This window comes from Branchiostoma lanceolatum, chromosome 14, assembly GCF_035083965.1.
Source record: "Branchiostoma lanceolatum isolate klBraLanc5 chromosome 14, klBraLanc5.hap2, whole genome shotgun sequence".
NCBI lineage: Eukaryota > Metazoa > Chordata > Leptocardii > Amphioxiformes > Branchiostomatidae > Branchiostoma > Branchiostoma lanceolatum.
Genome location: NC_089735.1, coordinates 2,208,009 through 2,226,897, shown reverse-complemented (window position 1 = coordinate 2,226,897; position 18,889 = coordinate 2,208,009). Strand labels below are relative to the sequence as shown.

The 18,889-nt window shown below is 41.5% G+C and overlaps 1 protein-coding gene across 5 annotated transcripts in view; it reads left to right on the top strand.

The window, feature by feature from the left end:
- The window catches only part of LOC136448133 (uro-adherence factor A-like), a 41,697-nt gene extending 32,904 nt beyond the window's left edge, over positions 1-8,793 (top strand). For 2 of the 5 annotated variants that reach the window (XM_066447292.1, XM_066447293.1), the window contains exons 15-20: positions 31-138; positions 1,607-1,732; positions 2,266-2,574; positions 2,986-5,286; positions 6,060-6,254; positions 6,885-7,499. In XM_066447292.1, the coding sequence (XP_066303389.1) occupies positions 31-138; positions 1,607-1,732; positions 2,266-2,574; positions 2,986-5,286; positions 6,060-6,239 (3,024 nt within the window). In that variant the 3' untranslated portion in view covers positions 6,240-6,254; positions 6,885-7,499. Of the gene's footprint in view, positions 1-30; positions 139-1,606; positions 1,733-2,265; positions 2,575-2,985; positions 5,287-6,059; positions 6,255-6,884; positions 7,500-7,524 lie in introns of those variants that run through there. The other 3 variants (XM_066447295.1, XM_066447294.1, XR_010757835.1) reach the window with 2 other exon arrangements.
- The last annotated feature ends 10,096 nt before the right edge of the window (positions 8,794-18,889 follow it).

The window sequence follows — 18,889 nt, the reverse complement described above, 5'->3', positions numbered from 1 at the left end:
TTGATAACTTTTCTTGTACAATCCCGCCAGGTGCGAGAGGCTCAGCTGCTGGATGAGATAGAGGAGCTTCAGGCCCAGCAGGTGTCGCACCCGCAGGAGGAGGCAGTTGACAGCCGCGTGCTGGCAAAACTCTCACAGGTAGTTACTGTACTTCTACAGTGCATATGCTGATCAGGGTTAGCTGAGTGGTCAGTGTTTTAGCCACAAGGGGAGAGTGTTGACAGTCGTGTGCTGGCCAAAATCTCACAGGTGGGAAACACAGCCTTGTAGTCCGTACACACATTGGTTAGGGTTAGCTAAGTGACCAGTGTCACAGCTACAAAAGGATCCATGATCATCTGTCGGCCCAGGGATTCTAATCGACAGTTGTGTGCTGGCCAAACTCTCACAGGTGAGAACTCAGGCTAGGCTTGTATACTGTACACTTGTAGATAAGGGTTAGTACTACAAAAGGATCTATCAGCATCTGTTGGCCCAGGGGTTCCAATCGACAGTACTGTTACATGTGTGCTGGCCAAACTCTCACAGGCTGGTCACATAAACGTGTATGTCAGAGTCAGACGGTGCAATGGCCTAGTTGGTAGAGTGTTCACCTTGTACGCGGTAGGTCGTGAGTTCAACCCCGGCTGAGTCATACCAAAGACTTTCATTTATTCATCTTTAGGGTAGTCCCTTCAGTTAATTCAATAACTGATTTCCAAGGGAGCCCTTGAAAAATGGTACATACTCCTTTCTCTGCTTAGCACTCAGCATTTGGAAAAGAGTAAGGAAGTTAAACACACACATCACTACCAGCAGACTAGCCCCCTGCTGTAGTGACTTGCACAAATGTGTTCGGCCCAGGGCTATAGAAATGGAGATTGTCGCCATCCCTATGCGTCTTTTCAGGACGCCCGGGTCACTTTAACCTTAACTTTAACAGAGTCAGTGGTAGGGATTGGGATGTGGTTGGAATAAGGGTTGTATACAATTAGATGTTGAAATACCAGTATGACAGTATTACTTCAGCTGGATATGGACTTTGTCATAAACAGATACATTTGTACCACATCCGTCATCAGGATCTTGAACTGTTGACAAAACATGTTGACAAAATGTATTGTTTTCAAGGATAGAGCATAGAGGTGATCAGGTAGATAAGTTTAGTAGCATACAAGAATCCACACAGGGCAGTTAGCATACTCTTTGAATTTGTATCTGAATTGCATAATCTGTAAAACATAACATTGATTGTTACACACCACATCTAGATATATATCTGTACCTGTTGTGTGTTCACTTGGCAACTGACAGTTTTTTTCAGCCAGTCCTAAGGTAAATAATGTAGCAGTTGTACTTATGCTTGTACCAGTTTACTCGTTACCTTTGCCGAGAAGGTTATGCAGAGGGTAGCGTTTGTATGTGTGTTTGTAAAGAAGCAGAATAACTAGAGAAGGCCTGGATGGATTGTCTTCATATTTGGTAGGTGGGTAGATCTTGTTCCAACTACAGCTAGTATTCAAACTCTAGATCTTCATGCCCAGAATCCCTACACCCCAACTAACTATATACAAATATATAATATATAAAGGCTATTCCTAAATATTCTTTCTTTCTTCCACCCCAGGAGGTTGAGGTTCTGCGTATGGAGAACCGTAAGCTGTACCGAGAGGCGGCGAACGCTCACAGCGAGGTCTCCCTGCAAAAACACGCAGCCGAGGAGCTTCATGCCACCATCACCAGGCTTCAGCAGGTAGGGATGCATAGTGTGTTATAGTCTCAGAAGACAGATAAACATCTTTCGTATCATTCGGTTTCATGGCAATCTGCCCACACAAATTTGATACACGTAGTAGTATGATGTACAACAAAGAGCAGATTTGAGTTGAGAGTTGAAATTACATTACACACTCTACCATTTTGTGGTATTTTTACAAAGGCCAATCACTTCTTGATTTGAACAAAATTATCACCCAACAAACTTAAGTTGATTTGCATCATGTGCTCACTTTATGACCAGTGCGTATTAGTTACAAAATGTACACAGGACTCACAGAAACTTATCATGACGTCGGTGTACTTGAATGTCACTGCCTACTAGTATTTGCTGAAAGGAGTCAACGTTTTCCAGGATGCAGGCCAAATTCAATCTACAAAGACATGCTTTGTGGTTGTTGATGTCATAGGAATCATTCTGTGCTACTGATAGGGTCAGCCAAAGGGTTAAGTAAATTAAGGAAGACTGTAAAGATGCTTGACTGTATGTCTTCTCTTTGTTTTCCCAAGGAACTGGACCACACCTCTGCTGAAAACTTCCGCCTGCTGAACAGACTGAAGGGAGGCGATCCTAACCCTGACGCTGTACTCTACGCCCGGACCCTCCCCAGTAAGGACCTGACCTCTAACCCTGAATCCGTCCTCTACGCCCGGACTCTCCCTTCTAAGGGTCTAACTTACAGGAGAAACCAGCACCCAAAGGACAAAGGGGTTCAGAGTTCGCTGCCGGGCTCCGTGAGACGGTCGGATCAGATCATCCATGCAGTAGTGGAACAGCAGGCCAGCACAAACCCACACATGTCGGACCTGGGAGTTCAGGTTAGTACAGGGTTTTGATTTTGTAGCTTTTCAAATTTTGTTTATTCATGACTCAACAGTGAACCATCTATCAAGAAACAATAAATAAAGTATGATTAACTGAGAGAGTAAGTTTTAAATTAAGAGAAATAAACTTCAACAATCAAAAGTGACCTGAAAACCATGACTGTACCCAATGTACCCATTACCATTTACTTATTAAAGTGCTGTCCCTCTTTTGAAAAGGGTTGCAGAATGTTCAGCAAAATCCCACAGGTATTTGTCAAAAAAGCAAGGGGATTTTCCTGTAGAATGAACATGTGCTTGTATGTATTGACTGTACATATTGTCTGCCTTTCGTGTTAAGACTAAAGAAAAGAATCGATTTATAGTACATTTTACATTTTGCTTAATTGTTTGTTTCCTTATTAGGTCAATGTGGTGGAGGCCAAGTCCTTGATGGACGCTGAGAAGCTGCGGAAGGAAAACCTGGAGCTGAAGAAGACGCTGGCAGGTCTGAGGTACGAGAGGGAAGACTTACAGGACCGGCTGAACAGCAAGAACCAAGACATGGCCTCACGTCTCAAGGAGCTGAACACGGAGCTTCAGGAGAGACGGGAGGAAATCACCGCCGCCGTCTCAGACAATAAGAACCTCCTGAAGGAGAGGGACGAAGCAAGGACTAAAGTTGAGGAGGTAGAAGACAGACTTAAAGATGCCGAGGCCTGCAACGAAGCTGCTTCTAAGAACTATGAGGAGTTGGAAGAAAAGCTGCGGGCAAAACAGAAGGAAGTCGACTCTATGACTCAAGAACTTGCCGAACTTAAGTTGGACGGACGTAAGCTGAGAGACAAACTCGAGACTGCAGAGTTAGAGACGTGCTCGCTAAGGGAGCAGCTAAACAAGTCACAGAACTTCAGCAGACAACCTGGGCTGAGCCCAACATCTTCTCTTGCTCTACAGCGAGAAAACGTCCACCTCAGGCAGAAACTGGAGACAGCTTACGAGGAAATACAGGTTCTCAAAGACGCCTTGCAGCTGGAAGACTCGACGGCGGGATCGGTGAAGAGTGTAGACAGCGTCTCCAGTTCGACGTCCTCCATGAATGCAGAGAAGGAAAACCTGAAGCTGCGACACAAGTTGGGCTTAGCCGCCAACGAGATCGACTCGCTGAGAGAACAGCTGCAGTTCGAACAGTCTCTGGGAACCGTCCCCTCAACTCTGTCTCAGGGAAAACTCAAGGAACAGGAAAACAGAAAACTCAAGGATAAGATCTCCTCACTGACTTACGAACTAGAGATACTCAGGGACAAACTACATGGTGCAGAAGAGCCGCCTAGCAGCAGTTTGGAGAAGGACAATGCAGAGTTGAGGCAGGAGCTCAGTGCAGCCAAAAGTGAGATTCAGTCTCTTCACGCTACAGTCGAGAGGTACAAGTTAAACCGTGAGGAGGTACAAGACAGCGTTAAGGAGCTCGAGACGGCACTTGAAGACGCTCACAAGGAGCAGCTGGTCCTTCAGAAGGAGATGTCGGCCCTGAAGGAACAGTACAGCAAGGTCAAGAAGGAGTTGAAGGTCACAAAGAAACAGAACAAGGACGGAAGGACTTACGATTCTGACTCTCAGAGCGATGTGTCTGTAAGATCGGTGCCATCGTCTAGTAGTGAGTACCTACCTCTTCCCGGTGACAAGGATGCCAGCAGTCCTTACTCCAAACTCTACCACAAACTCAGACAAACGATTGAGAAGACTGGACCACCTGCCAGTAAAGGGGGTGTGGGTCTCCCCTCACCGTTCAAGGTCTCACAGAAAGAACAGGACATAAGTGTAGGTGGCTCCAGGGATGGGGATAGAACGTCGGGAGGAGACGCTGATGTCAAAAGTAGAGTAGTTTTTACTGATAGCAAAACAACAACGACAAATGCAGACACAACTTCTAGCAGGGATCCTTTTAAAACATCAGATCACTATAACGAATACAGCAGGGATGAAAGAAGAAACGATTATTCCTACAATTACTTGAGTAGAGATGGCAAAGTGTGGGACTATGATGATGAAAGTGAGCACTCCTTGAAAATGTCAACACTAGAATCTCAGCAAACAAAATCATCAAGAGAAGCAGAGGATAAAGTATCAACAAATGACCTTGACTTGATGTCATCTTGCTCACAAGAGGGAAATGATGACCTTCAAAAGACCCTGGAGAAATACTCAAGGTCATGGATGTCTCAAGGGCACTATGACTCACCTTCCTACTCCAGAACGTGGGGTGATCAAGGTGACATTGCTAAAAACCTTGATCTTGAATTCAAGGGCAGTGAGGGTGGGGAGGGGGGCACGGGTCACCGGGGAAGGACTGATGCAGTAAAAAACGGTGATGTAGATGTAGAAACAAACAGCAAAGCCAGTGCCGCTGACCAGTGGTCTTATAACGACAATGTACGCAGTCAGAAAACAGAATGGAACAGTGGTTTACCTGATGTTAGCGACAGTCTGTCAGATGCTGACATGTCCGCTGGGTACAACGCAGACAAAATGGCCACCATTCAGTGGGACGGAGACTACAGAACTGAGACAGTGTCTTTAACAGACAGGAAGGAAGCCCACATTTCTTCCGGGGTTGAAGAAACAACGGATATTCCCAACGGACACATGGATGATGAAGTTGATTCCTCTCGGCAGGACAGGGAAGACCCCAAATTAAAAGACAAGCTGCCATGTGTGCCTGTGAAGGTATGTGCAGACGAACTCACGCTGCTTGATCACAATAAGGGCATGTATAGATGATACCAGATAAAGTGTAAATAAGAAGTAAAGTAATATTTGAAGTCAAACTAGTGAGAATGATTTAGCTTTGGGCTACTTAGTCGATAAATACACAGTATTATCACTTATGTTGACCTCTGACCTCCCTCGTTCATCTCTCGTTTACTTTTGATTTCACAACATTTGTTTTGTCGAATTCTTAGTTAAACCAATTGTATAGTTTTCGTTTCATTTTATTTATTTGTATTGGGACTCCAGGAAGAATAGTGCATATTGTATATCACTAATGGAGATCGAAATAAAACAAACAAACAAAAGTATTCTCACCAGGATTTTTCACAGCATAGGGGTCAGGTACAGAAGGCCAAAATTGCACGGCGCAAGTCAATTGCGGAGTGCCAAAGACATGATAACGGTTGGGAGTCTGGCATCTTCCCGCACAAAATTTTGAAAGTCATAACCAAATAAGACACTATTTCCTGCATTTTGAGGGATGAATTTTGTGAAGTTTTTTCCTCTGTCACATTCTAAAGCCAAATATGAACTTTTTATAAGAGTTATAAAGGTTCTTCCCAGAGATAAACACCCCTATGCTCATTGAAACACAGCATTGGGGTCCAGATCACAGCATAGGGGGTCCAGATCACAGCATAGGGGGCCGCTATGCTGACAAGGCCTGGCGAGAACACTGATACAAATTAAATCTATTGATTGATTGATTGATTGATTATTGGTTGCAGGTGCCAGAGGTCCTGCCGGATCCGTCGGCCCCTCCCCAGCTGACCCCAGAACAGCGAGACTACGCCAACAGTCTGATTGAGAAGTACCTGAAGATGAGCCCAGTCCGCTACAGCCTGCAGACGACCTCAGGTAACCCCGACTCCAGGACAGCAACAGGGGAGGAGGCGGCTGAGAAATAGGGTACAGTACTCACGGTGGGTTGTACTTATTTATACAGCCAGTGGAAGACGAAACACACTTTATTTCAAGCTGTTCATTTCATGATAATGCATGAAATGAGTTGTATATTCAGACCACTAAAATCTATCCGAATTTCTCTAAGCTTACAGACAAAGAAAAGACTATTCTTCTTTTAACTACCAAAAACCCACAAATTATAGAAAAGGTTGGACATTACGTCTTCCATTGCTTACAAAAGAGAAGTCAAACCCTTCACTATAGTTACAGACAATTACGTTTGTATAATTTAGATAAGCAGCTTTTATACCTATTTTGTACCCTGTTCTTTTATGTATGTTATTTGCATTTAGCCTTGGGCATGAATTTGCAATAAACTTATTATTATTATTAACTACCCTGTAGTAGGGGAGGGGATGGCTGAAAAATAAGGCAACAGATTCTGTTGTGGTTCACGTTAGAAAATGCATCATGTGAGGGTCTGCATGCCTTTTTCCCTGAGGTGTAGCAAGCTATTTTACCAGTGACACCACATGTAGGGCACAACCTTCTCTCCCCTAAGCAAAATGTCCACAAAAGCCACAGCGGAGCATCAACTTTTTGGTTGTGAAGAACTTTGTAAATCATATCATCTTTCTATTTTTCAGAGGATGTCAGTGTATCCTGGTCCATCTACTTTCACATGGGGAGGTGGTACCGATATTTATACTTAAGTTCAGAAGATATATGTGTATGTATGATTATTGTATTAATGCCGTCCAGAGAAGAATAGTATAAGATGGTGTGGATAGTATTTGTAACCCTATCCTTGTGGAGGATACATTGTGTTAAATTCCTTTTGGTATCAGAGATAGGGCTAAAAAGAAAATATGAAATTAAGATTTCCCCATTTTCTTCTTCCTGAAATTGAAGGCAAATTGCAGTAATGAATCATGATTGAAAAGCAGTACAAACCTTTGTTCAGTCTTCTATAATTCTATCATTAAGACCTTTGTCCTTGTATAGTACTGTACAAAGTACATTCATGCATATGTATTAACACATATGTATAGGACAAATAGGTTACTAGATGCTGTCAGTGTTTTAGGAGTTTTCTTGAACACAACCATGTTCTTCTTCTTACTTGCTAAGGCCACACCAATTTAATTTCTTGGTTAACGGATTTTTATTTTCCCCAAAAAAATCATGAAAACAGAAGACTGGCCCAGCCTTCTGTTTTCATGAATATTTTTTTGGGGGGGGAAATAAAAATCAGTTAATCAAGAAATAAAATTGGTGTGGCCTAAGTTGGTGTTAGTTCTTCTGCTACATTCATATCATGACTATCTGATGAGGATGGTACGTTGGCAAATAAGATTAAGATGAATATCTTTTTTGCAAACAAGGAAACACTAGACTACACTCTGTACAAATGTTAGTGTCCTGTCATACAAAAAAATGTATCTGTTGTAGAGTGGGGGATACCAGCAACATTGTGTTTGTCTGTATTTATAAGTCTTTGTGTAAAAAAAAGTGCTTTTTCCTCAATAATTTGAATATGTTACAATTGGCGCCTTGTCTTGCCTAAAAATACAGCGGTCAAACCAGTTTTGTATGACTCTACAATGCCAGTGTTAAGCAAACACAATACAGTTGAGAGTATGTTGATATAACTTAAAACATACAAATGTATTATATAATTTAATACCATAAAGGAAATGTTTTACAAATGAAAGAACAGATGTAAGAACTGAAACAACAGCCACACAAATTTACAAGTTCTTCAATATCAATTTGTACATCTTTGATGATATCAATTTAGATTAGACCCATACATCAAAAGTTGTACTGCATTTGTCTTAACAAGATACAATTCCACATCATGCCAAGTCATAGATTTATTATATACATGTTAACATTATTGTTACACTATATTGTGTATTTGTACAAAAATACAAATATTTATTCATGCTACAAGTTGTTTATAAGAGTGTGCAGTGCCAGTGGTGTTAGTGTGTGAAATAGTTCTGATGTGTATTGTAGAAAGTGTAAGAGTACTTTCCAATCATGTTCTCATACAAATGCATGTATGAAAATTAAAGAACCAGGTATTTACTTGTAAAATCATGGCTTTAAACTGATTGTGTAGTCCTCTCGCCAAATCTTACACCTAACAATTCTCCTGCACCAAAGCAGTACATATTTTCAGTTCTCAAATGTTACAATACATAGAGAAGTGAATCCACCCTCTGCAAAAATAGCACATGCCGCTAGAGCAATGGTAACATTAAGCATTGCAAAGTTACTGCTCATGTGGAACATACCATTCGTAGACGTAGGTGGGGTAATATTTCTGTCAAGTGCCCAAATTTGAAAGGAGGACTTTGGAGTGTATTTAGAGTAAGAGTTTTGTGCCAAACTATAGAGTTTTTGTTGTGATGTCTCCATGGTGACCAGGTTGCCTAGCAACAGTAGAACAATCACAGACGAGTGTGACTTGCTTTACATTATTTAATACCTTCAAAGTTTCTTTGTGTGTAACTTTATGTAAAGAGAATAAACAAATGTTCCAAATTATTTGGCTCTGTTCTCTATTCATATTATGACAGTCATGCGATCGATTCCCCGTCGAATGAAAGACTAAAAACATGTACTTTACTATAGATATATATTTGAAAGTTAACGTCAAATTTATACCAACAAGAAACAAACGAGAATCATCCGGACGTCCAGTGTGTTTCAAAATTCAGGCGAAGCGGCAAATTGCTTTCCAGAGAAAGTAGTACATTAACAAGAAGTTCACAAGAAACAAATGGCACCTTCAAATTGAATACTAGTAATCATGTAGCCCGGATGTAGAACAAGAAAACGTATTTTAACTTTAATTTAAGTGCTGGCTCCTTTTCATCATCATCATCATCATCATGTAGCCCGGATGTAGAAGCAGAAAACGTATTTTAACTTTAATTTAAGTGCTAGCTCCTTTTCATCATCATCATCATCATCATGTAGCCCGGATGTAGAACCAGAAAACGTGTTTGAACTTTAATTCAATTGCTAGCTCCTTTTCATCATCATCATCATCATCATTATGTATCCCGGATGTAGAAGCAGAAAACGTATTTTAACTTTAATTTAAGTACTAGCTCCTTTTCATTATCATCATGTAGCCCGGATGTAGAACCAGAAAACGTATTTTAACTTTAATTTAAGTGCTAGCTCCTTTTCATCATCATCATCATCATCATCATGTAGCCCGGATGTAGAACCAGAAAGCGTATTTCAACTTTAATATAAGTGCTGGCTCCTTTTCATCATCATCATCATCATCATCATCATGTAGCCCGGATGTAGAACCAGAAATCGTATTTTAACTTTAATTTAATTGCTAGCTCCTTTTCATCATCATCATCATCATCATCATCATCATCATCATGTAGCCCGGATGTAGAACCAGAAATCGTATTTTAACTTTAATTTAAGTGCTAGCTCCTTTTAATCATCATCATCATCATCATGTAACCCGGATGTAGAACCAGAAAACGTATTTTAACTTTAATATAAGTGCTGGCTCCTTTTCATCATCATCATCATCATCATGTAGCCCGGATGTAGAACCAGAAATCGTATTTTAACTTTAATTAAGTGCTGGCTCCTTCTCATCATCATCATCATCATGTAGCCCGGATGTGGAACCAGAAAACGTATTTTAACTTTAATTTAAGTGCTGGCTCCTTCTCATCATCATCATCATCATCATCATCATCTAGAAACTTTACTTTTCTAAACCCCGATCTTATCATCATCATCATCATCATCATCATCATGTAGCCCGGATGTAGAAGCAGAAAACGTATTTTAACTTTAATTAAAGTGCTGGCTCCTTTTCATCATCATCATCATCATCATCATCATCATCATCATCATCTAGAAACTTTACTTTTCTAAACCCCGATCTTATCATCATCTTCATGTAGCCCGGATGTAGAAGCAGCGTGGAATCTCGGGATTGAGCTTTTTCATGCTACTTATAACGTTGTTTCACTTGTTTATTTGTTTGCTGAATAATGATATAAATCATGAAGTAAACATAAGTCAAAGACTATGAGAGTACTTTGATACCAGCCTTTTTATTCATGACATCGACAGTGATTGACAGATTTTATTCTCTTCCTTTTGATAACCATTCTAACAGGAATAAACAACAATGTCTCATTACGTTTTGATCAATTATATTTTACTCGATTACATTACTCTATCATTTACTCAATACTTACAATACAATTCCAGCGCCGTAGAGATATCGGGGAGCCCCGATGTTATGGTGACTTCCGCGGGCACTTTTCTGAGAGACATATCTCAACAATCTTTCATCCCCTGCGTAAACTTTTTACATTGTCACAGCCTCCGTACTACAAACTACAAGTGTGGTAAGTTTGAAGGTCCAGAGATTTCCCATTTTCACACGGCGATCTTGAAATTAAAAATCGCTGTGCGTTAAAGTGCACCGCCCCGACCCGTGCGCACATATTCGCGCTGTCATTGGGCATCATATTTATACACACACAGGAGGTCACTGTGCACATGTACACAGCTAGAACTCACAATTGTCAATTCCCGTTGCCGCATTAGTATGTAACTTGGCATATCGTTTGCTAGGCTGCGTGTGGTGATGCACGTTGTCTATTTTACAATGTAACGGTGACTATACGATCACAGCAAGTAGCGAAAGAATCTACCCTATATCTGCTTACGACTTTGGGTGACAGCGGACCGGCTTTTAAGCGTGGTCTCTATGGGAGGGCACTTCCGCTTGCGCGTCAATATAGGGGTCCAATTACGATATTGAATTGACGATAAAAGTAGTTACGGTGTAAAAACACCGTGCATCACCACGCCCATCCTAGAAAACGGTATGCCAAGTTACACACCAATGCGACGACGGGAACGCGCATACAAAAGCATATGCAGGCACATGTCTTAATTCAGCTGACTTCACATTTATGGATTAAAACGATTATAACGTTGTTTCACTTGTTTATTTGTTTGCTGAATAATGATATAAATCATGAAAGTAAATATAAGTCAAAGACAATGAGAGTACTTTGATACCAGCCTTTGATACCTTCATGTTATTGTTTGAAACCCTTGAGATCTGTCATTTAGAACTTATGGTATTGACCATGGGAAATGCCCTGTAGAGTTGAAGGGCTCTCCCACTGTGAATGGGTACTTTCTAATAAAAGACCGGGTTCTCTAGATCTGGAGTTGAGTGAGTTGACCAGAGAAGAAGAGTCTGAGCTACAGCGAGTCTGTGAACAGAAGCAGAGAGAGAGAGAGACTCAACTCTATGACTCCCGTGCGCGTGTGACGTCAATGCCCTGTGTCTCGCGTGTGTTCTTCTCTTAGTCCTGTAGCATCTAAGTCCCTCGTGCAGCAAGAACCGGGCCATAACACCGCTCCACGTACAAACATACATTACAAATTAGAATAATGATCTTCGGATCGTAGAACTTATATGGATATTCAGACTTTTTAAGAGAAAATTCAACATAAACATTAACTATGAACTACATGTAGTTAGTATGTACGCTACCAACAGTGGAGGGTTTTCAAACAGAAGACTGTAGGATACACCATTGTGAGTCACATTTATGAACCTGGTTCTGTACCTGGATTTGGTAAGCACATTGTGCTGTGTTGTGTCAGCTAATCGTGCAAACGTCATCAAAACAATTCTTGCCGATTTAGTAATACTAGCAACTCGGCCAGTTTGGAAAGTCAAGGTTTTGAGCAAGCTCAATCCAAGTTGTCGCATATTCTCTATGAGAAGTATAGTGGGTTATAACATGGCTATACATTTACATATTTATTGCCATCTTTTTGACGGGGACAATAATAAATGGACCGCAACGTAACGTCCAATTATTGTGCCACCCTTTCAAGCTAAGTCAGGTGAGCCAACAAACGCCAGGATTCGAACTCCTCTCATATGTATTGAAATCACCGACAGTGTATTTCAGCTTGTTACTAGATGTAGTTGAAGTGATACAAAATCTGCGCCATGTACAGAACACAGTCTTCACATTAGGTTTTCAAATGCTTGTGCAGCCAGGCTTCTTTCAGAACATACATTCTGAGTGATAATAGCATGCTTTTCCAATGCTTTGTGACTGAAACAGCATGATAGTCTGAATATTTTGGATTAAGACATAACAAGGTTGTCATGTGTCATTTACAGTCTGAACAGGGCAAGGTGCCTTTTAATTCGTTTTATCAGTGAATGATCTAAGTCTTGAGGATGTATTTGCTTTGCCATAGCCAAGGCTTCTTTGAGGGTTCTTTTAGCTGCCCTGAAATCACAGCGTTTGTACCAAATCACCCCCAAGTTATTGAGCAATGTGGCAATGAGAGGATGTGCTGTAGTCTGACCATAGGCATTTCTGAATATTTCAAGAGCCTGTTCATGGCAGCTGATTGCTTTTTTGAAATCACCCAGATACTGCCAGGCTAACCCTAGGTTGCAAAGATATATGGCAATGTCAGGATGTGCTGTTTGCTGACCATAGACACTCCTTCTCTTCTGTAGTGCCTGTTCATGGTAGCTAACTGCTCTTCTGTGTTCACCTAGGCTACCCCAAGCTTGCCCCATGTTGTTCAGTAGCGAGGCAACGTCAGGATGTGCTTTAGTTTGTCCACATAAACTTATTATTTGCAGTGCCCTGTCAAAGCATCTGATAGCTTTTCTACTATCACCCAAATTATTCAAAGAGTACCCTATGTTATTGAGAACTGTGGCAATGCTAGGATGTGCTGCATCTTGACCATATGAGCTCTTCATCATCTGTAGTGCCTTGTCGTAGTAGCTGATTGCTTTCCTGTCATCACCCAGATTGTGCCAGGATAACCCCATGTTGCTTAGTGATTCTGCAATGTCAGGATGTGGGGTTTGTAGACCATAGATACTCCTTCTAATCAGCAGGGCATGTTCATGGCAGCTAACTGCTTTCCTATGTTCCCCTAGGTTACGCCATGCGTCACCCAGGATGCTCAGGAATTTAGCTATGTTAGGATGTGATGAAGTCTCACCATAGATCTTCCTGTAAGTCTGTAGTGCCTGTTCAATGTATCTGATTGCTTTCCTGTAATCACCTCCACGATTCCAGGCTTTTCCCAGGCTGCCAAGTGACATGGCAATGTCAGGGTGTGCTGTTTGCGGACCATAGATCCTCCTTCTCGTCTGTAGTGCCTGTTCATGGTAGCTAACTGCTGTTCTCTGTTCACCTAGGTCACCCCAGGCTTCACCCAGGTTATTCAGTAATGTAGCGATATCAGGCCTACGATGTGATGAACCCTCGCTATAGATCCTCATAACTACTTGAAGAGCCTGTTCATAGTAGCTGATTGCTTTCCTGTAATCACCTTTACCATACCATGCTCCCCCCAGGTTGGATAATGATAATGCAAAGTCAGGGTGTGCTGTTCTATCACCATACGTATTCCTCCTCATCTGTAGTGCCTGTTCATAGTAGCTGATTCCTTTTTGTTGATCCCCCACCCTGCCCCAGGCTGACCCTAGGTGGTTGAGTATGACTGCAATGTTATGATAGGCTGTAGTATTCTTTCCATGGATTTTACCATGCGCCTCTAGAGCCTGTTCAAGATAGCTTATAGCTTTGTAACAATCCCCAACATGGAAACAAGCATATCCAATATTGCTGAGCAGCATCATAGTCTCCTTGGTGTCAGTTCCATCAGCTGCCTTGAGGGCCTCATGGAGGTAGCTGATAGCCAGCTTATATTTGCATAACTCAAAGTACATCATTCCTCGTACTTTTAGAGAAGTATCGAAGAAATCGGAGAATGAATTTAGAACGGATTTCTTTCCATACCATTCAAGCAAAAGACGTTTAAGAGGAACTGCTGTATGATAGTATCTGAAAAGCTGTTTTTCATTTGGTACATGAAAAACTGGCTTCAGTACATGTGTTTGTACTTCATGGTCATTGGTCTGTAGGGGTGATTCCTGTCCATTTGGCATTGTTTCCATTGAGGCCATAGCTGACAGGTATTCACTCTGTCCACCATTTGCAATGTAGGTTCTGAGCCGGAGTTCTGCCGAGATGCTTGTAAGTACTATCAGGTGGTGTGCATTATTGTGACTTATCACTTGTTTGTTTTTAATTTCTTCTATTGTCTCCCAAACTGTTTTAGGTGCAATACACGAGGACAGGGCCAAACAATCCACTGCTACAGCTGGGAAGCGATAGATATCTTTCTTCACATCTATCATCCTTGCTGTAATTGTTTCTGTACCATTGCAGCTTTTACAATTTTCTATCAGCGTCTCCAGTGCCATTTGTTGAGCCATTTTGCCCCCATCAGCTTGCAGTATCTCCGCTATGACGGCCATGTATGTGCTGATCAGACCCTGGTCCCCTACTATCAGGCATGGGTTTCTTAAGATAGTGGCAAGGTGATATCCTTCCTTCAGGTATAATGTGACATCCTTTTTTAATTTTGAAACCATACTGTTTGGTGTGCAGATGAGTTCACTGGGTGGTTTGTTTAATGTTCCCTGCCTGCCCAGTGGAGTCTTGCTTGCCTTTGGCATGGACCCATCAAATGCAAACCCACGTGGTGTAACAGAGTCATAGTACCAGTTGTCAAGTGGATTCCCAAAGTTATTGAGCGATTCTATTCCCAGTGCTGGGAGAATGGTTTCTCCCAGGTTGACCACCTTGAGGTGTAGGTAGTGGGTGAGGTTGCGGAAATACACAAGACATGCTTCATTTTCTTCCTCTACCAGGATGGCAAACTCCAGGTCTGAGTATGGAGTTACCAGTCCTGTGGCCTGTGAACCCAAGCCTATCAGGGCATACTTACAGGGAGGGGGACCCATTAACCCAATACACTCTTCTAAAAGTAGGCTGATGAACTCCTTCCTTTGTTGTGAAATTTTCTCAAACAACTCCCTGACAGCCTGAGCTCGTTTTGCCTCTATTTCTTTGACACATATGTCGTCCTCATCGTGTACATAGGGATCCAGCTGCTGGTCAATGGTTTCCATCTCCAGCTTGATCTGGTCTCGCATCTCTTTCAGCTGTTTCCTGTGGTCTTGTGTGTTTATTTGGGTTACATTACAATGAATATCTAAGATACGTTTCAGGAATGACTTCTGTACTTCTTCAATAATTGTTGCTATGTTATTATTGAGGACTTGATCCTCTGACCTGGCTATTGCTGCATTGTAGAGTGCTGCTGCTTTGACAAAGTCTCCCCCATCTCCTGTCTGCTGACCTCGCTTACTGTAGACATCCCCCAACTTGCACAGGGGCTCCACCTCTCTCTGGTATTGCTGAGCTGTGGGGTCTGGGGGGGCAAGGAAGTCAAAGTTTAACATACCTCCTAGTTCTTAGAATAACTCTACTGCGAGACTATGTCCTATAATCATGAACTGGGTGTGTGCATTGATAATATTGCAAGTAAGCCAAGAGGAAATTAGTAACAGAATGTTCAACTGCGCTTTCCCCATACCTGGTATGTGTACAGTCTTGAGTGCAGCTGCAAAGTGCTTCTCTGCTGAGTCCAGGTCTGCCCTGGCAAGGGATGATTCACCTTCCGTCAAGTGGTCTTTGTACTGGCTAAAAGAAATGGCAGGACTAAGCATGTTAAAGCAAGGTGGCTCCTTATCATAATCATTATCATGATACTGTCTTCTCAAAGATAAAGATCCACTCATTTAATACAATGTGTCAATCTGCCAATGCGTCCATATTCCCATAGTCATTGTTTTAGAAGAGTCAAGTATTATTGTGTTGATTCCTTTTTTATTGTCGCCATACATTGACATTGTACTATGTACATCTTTCGGGCCATAAAGTTCACACGATTCATCCATTCTGAAGCTGAAGGTGCCCCCACCTAAGTATGTCTGGATGAAGATGATGGTCCTGAGAAACGTCAGTTCCTCTGATGATCCCAAACTGGTGTCCCACAAATGGTCTTCTTTCTCTAGATGTATTTGATGTCAACTGCTGCAAGGTTCAGTCCACAAATGTTGAAGTCTTCTGTATTTGCACTTTTGCATGTAAATAATTGTCTGTAGTACTCTGTACATATCTATTTATCTATGTATCTATATTTATATATTCATATATTCGTATATATATATATATATATACATATTTCATGATTAAGCATCCATCATCAAATCTAGAGAAACTACTCACCCTTCTCATTGCTCCACAGGTCTTCACCATGTACAAGATACGGTGGTGCAGAGTTTGCTTTGTCTCAGGATCCTCACATCCTCTAAGAGCCTTGCCGTACATGGCAGCTGCATGGGAAAACTTAGACACAACAGACTTTTTCTTGCCTTTCTCGAGGTACAAATCTCCAAGACATTTTAAAACCTCAATCTCCAATAAAGCATCGCCGTTTTCCATTGCTGTCACCAATGTTTCTGTGTAAGTCTCCTCAAGAGAGCGCCAGGGTTTACTGACTCTTCTGTCCAATTTGTCACAAATTTCTGCCACCCTTAAGACATTGCTGTCAGCAGGACCCCTGTAGTCTGGTGACAGACACTCAGTCTGATACTGTGGAGTGTACCCGTGCAGCAGTTGTTTGGAGAGTTTCTCCATGTAGCCGAGACGATGTTCCAGTGTTTGTCCCATGTCTGGATCTGTGCAGCGCAGTAGGGCAGCAGCATACAGGGCAGCAGCCTTATCAATCTCTGCTGAATGTTTGTTCTGCTGGCCTGTCTGAAGATGCAGGTCTCCAAGACTTTTTAAGACCTCTACCTCCATAAAGAGATCCATGTGAAGAATGGCTTCTCTAAGAGCCCGGCCATAACTATGTACTTGTCTGTGCTGACTCTTGAGGCACAGTTCCAAGTCCTGGAACTTGTTTGCCAGGCTGGTCATATTGGTGTCAGACATTTTATCATAGATTCCAATGATCAACCTTAAAGAAAGGAGACAGCAATGTGTTGATTAAGACAGTCTTGTTACTTTGTAACATTTGTGTACATTGTACCTTGTATTGGAGATACCGTGCATATGGTAGGCTTCTGCAATTGTTTTGTTTATTACTCTAGTCATCATTACAGTTTGGCCTTAAAAACGTATAAGTATAAGTTGATAAAGATTGTGGAATGTATGCCTTTAAAGGAATTTCTATAAGAATCAATGTTTGGTAACTTTTGTTAGTATTACCCATTTCTTTTAACATTAAACCCTCTGTACATTTAAATCATATCTTGATGGAACAGGTTTATTCTCTTATGATATGTTACATACTTATATGGGGGAAAGAAAATGCATCATGAATGCAAATGAGTGACAATATTCTCTCCACAGAAAATTAATTAGTGACCTTATTGATATATACCAGCAGTCCAGACTCCACAATACACAGTCATACAACTTGCTGCAAACCCTCATATCCCCTGTACCGTCAGGATTATTACAGACGGTCTACTCTAAATCTCACCTGGATGCCTGTCTAAATCTCTGTTGTGAACCTGCCTGACTTGCCTGTTTCTCCCTGTACTGGGCGAAAGATCTGGGTTTTCCCTCTGACTCGGGTGGGACTTTCCCTGCAGCACTTCCGGGACTTTCCGTTGAGTCATGCCTATGTCAACAACCCTTTGTCATGCAAAGCAACTGATGACCTGGGGCAAAGGTACTACCTCACATGTTTACACTTTTGCCTCTCGATTTAGCGATTGTCAATTCCAAAATGGCTCTGTAACTTACATGTTGTCTTTGACATAGAATATTCAGGACTTCTACTCTTTAGAGTTCACTTAATAGTTATAGGCATGTCACTTTATACATGTAGTTGCACCTAAAAAAATGTGTCAAACTTGTTTTGTTGGCTTTTTGCTTTTGTTTATACACAATTTTAGTCTGAGCTGGATGGCTAATCTCCAAGCACATTTACTGGTGGCAAAGACTGTATCAAAAGGACCAAAGCAGAATCCAACTGGCCACCGGGACGGAGTGGCTGCCAAAAAGCACATTGCATAGAAAACTTGTTAGAAAGAGTTTGAAATGACTGAATCAGATATAACTCTTACATGAACAGGTTGAAATTGAAAAAAATGCACTATGTTTCATCTCGATAGCATCTGATCTTCCACAAATTATGTATAGATTACACTACAGCAGGATATAAGTATTGCTTTAAACATGCCACATTGGCAGCGACCATGCTTGAAAGGATATTACAATAGATTTTAACTTGGCCAAGGCCTGTTGAACACTTCTTTGGAACACCTAACGTTACTGATGATGGCTCGTTCCCGTCGTCAAGGATAAGTGGGAAGGAGTTTTGAGTTTCATTTGTTGATATTTGAAGAGTCACTCTTCCAAGTTCTTAAATCGTTTCCCAGTATTTCTAGACATTCAGTAATCTTCCAGCAGATTATTGGGAAGACTAGTCGTTACGTTTTCCTAGCTGCCAATTTCTGTATCAAAGGCATCTTTTAATATTTTATGGCAAAGCTTTACATAAGTTGTGAACTTGTGATGGGTGCACGTAAAAAAAATTGGTCAGCCGTAAAACGTTACAATGTTCCAACCCAACATCTGCTTAGAGATTAGTTTCCGAGTAGACACCATTATAATTACAATAATATCAAAGACAATAAGACAACAGGACCAAGCTA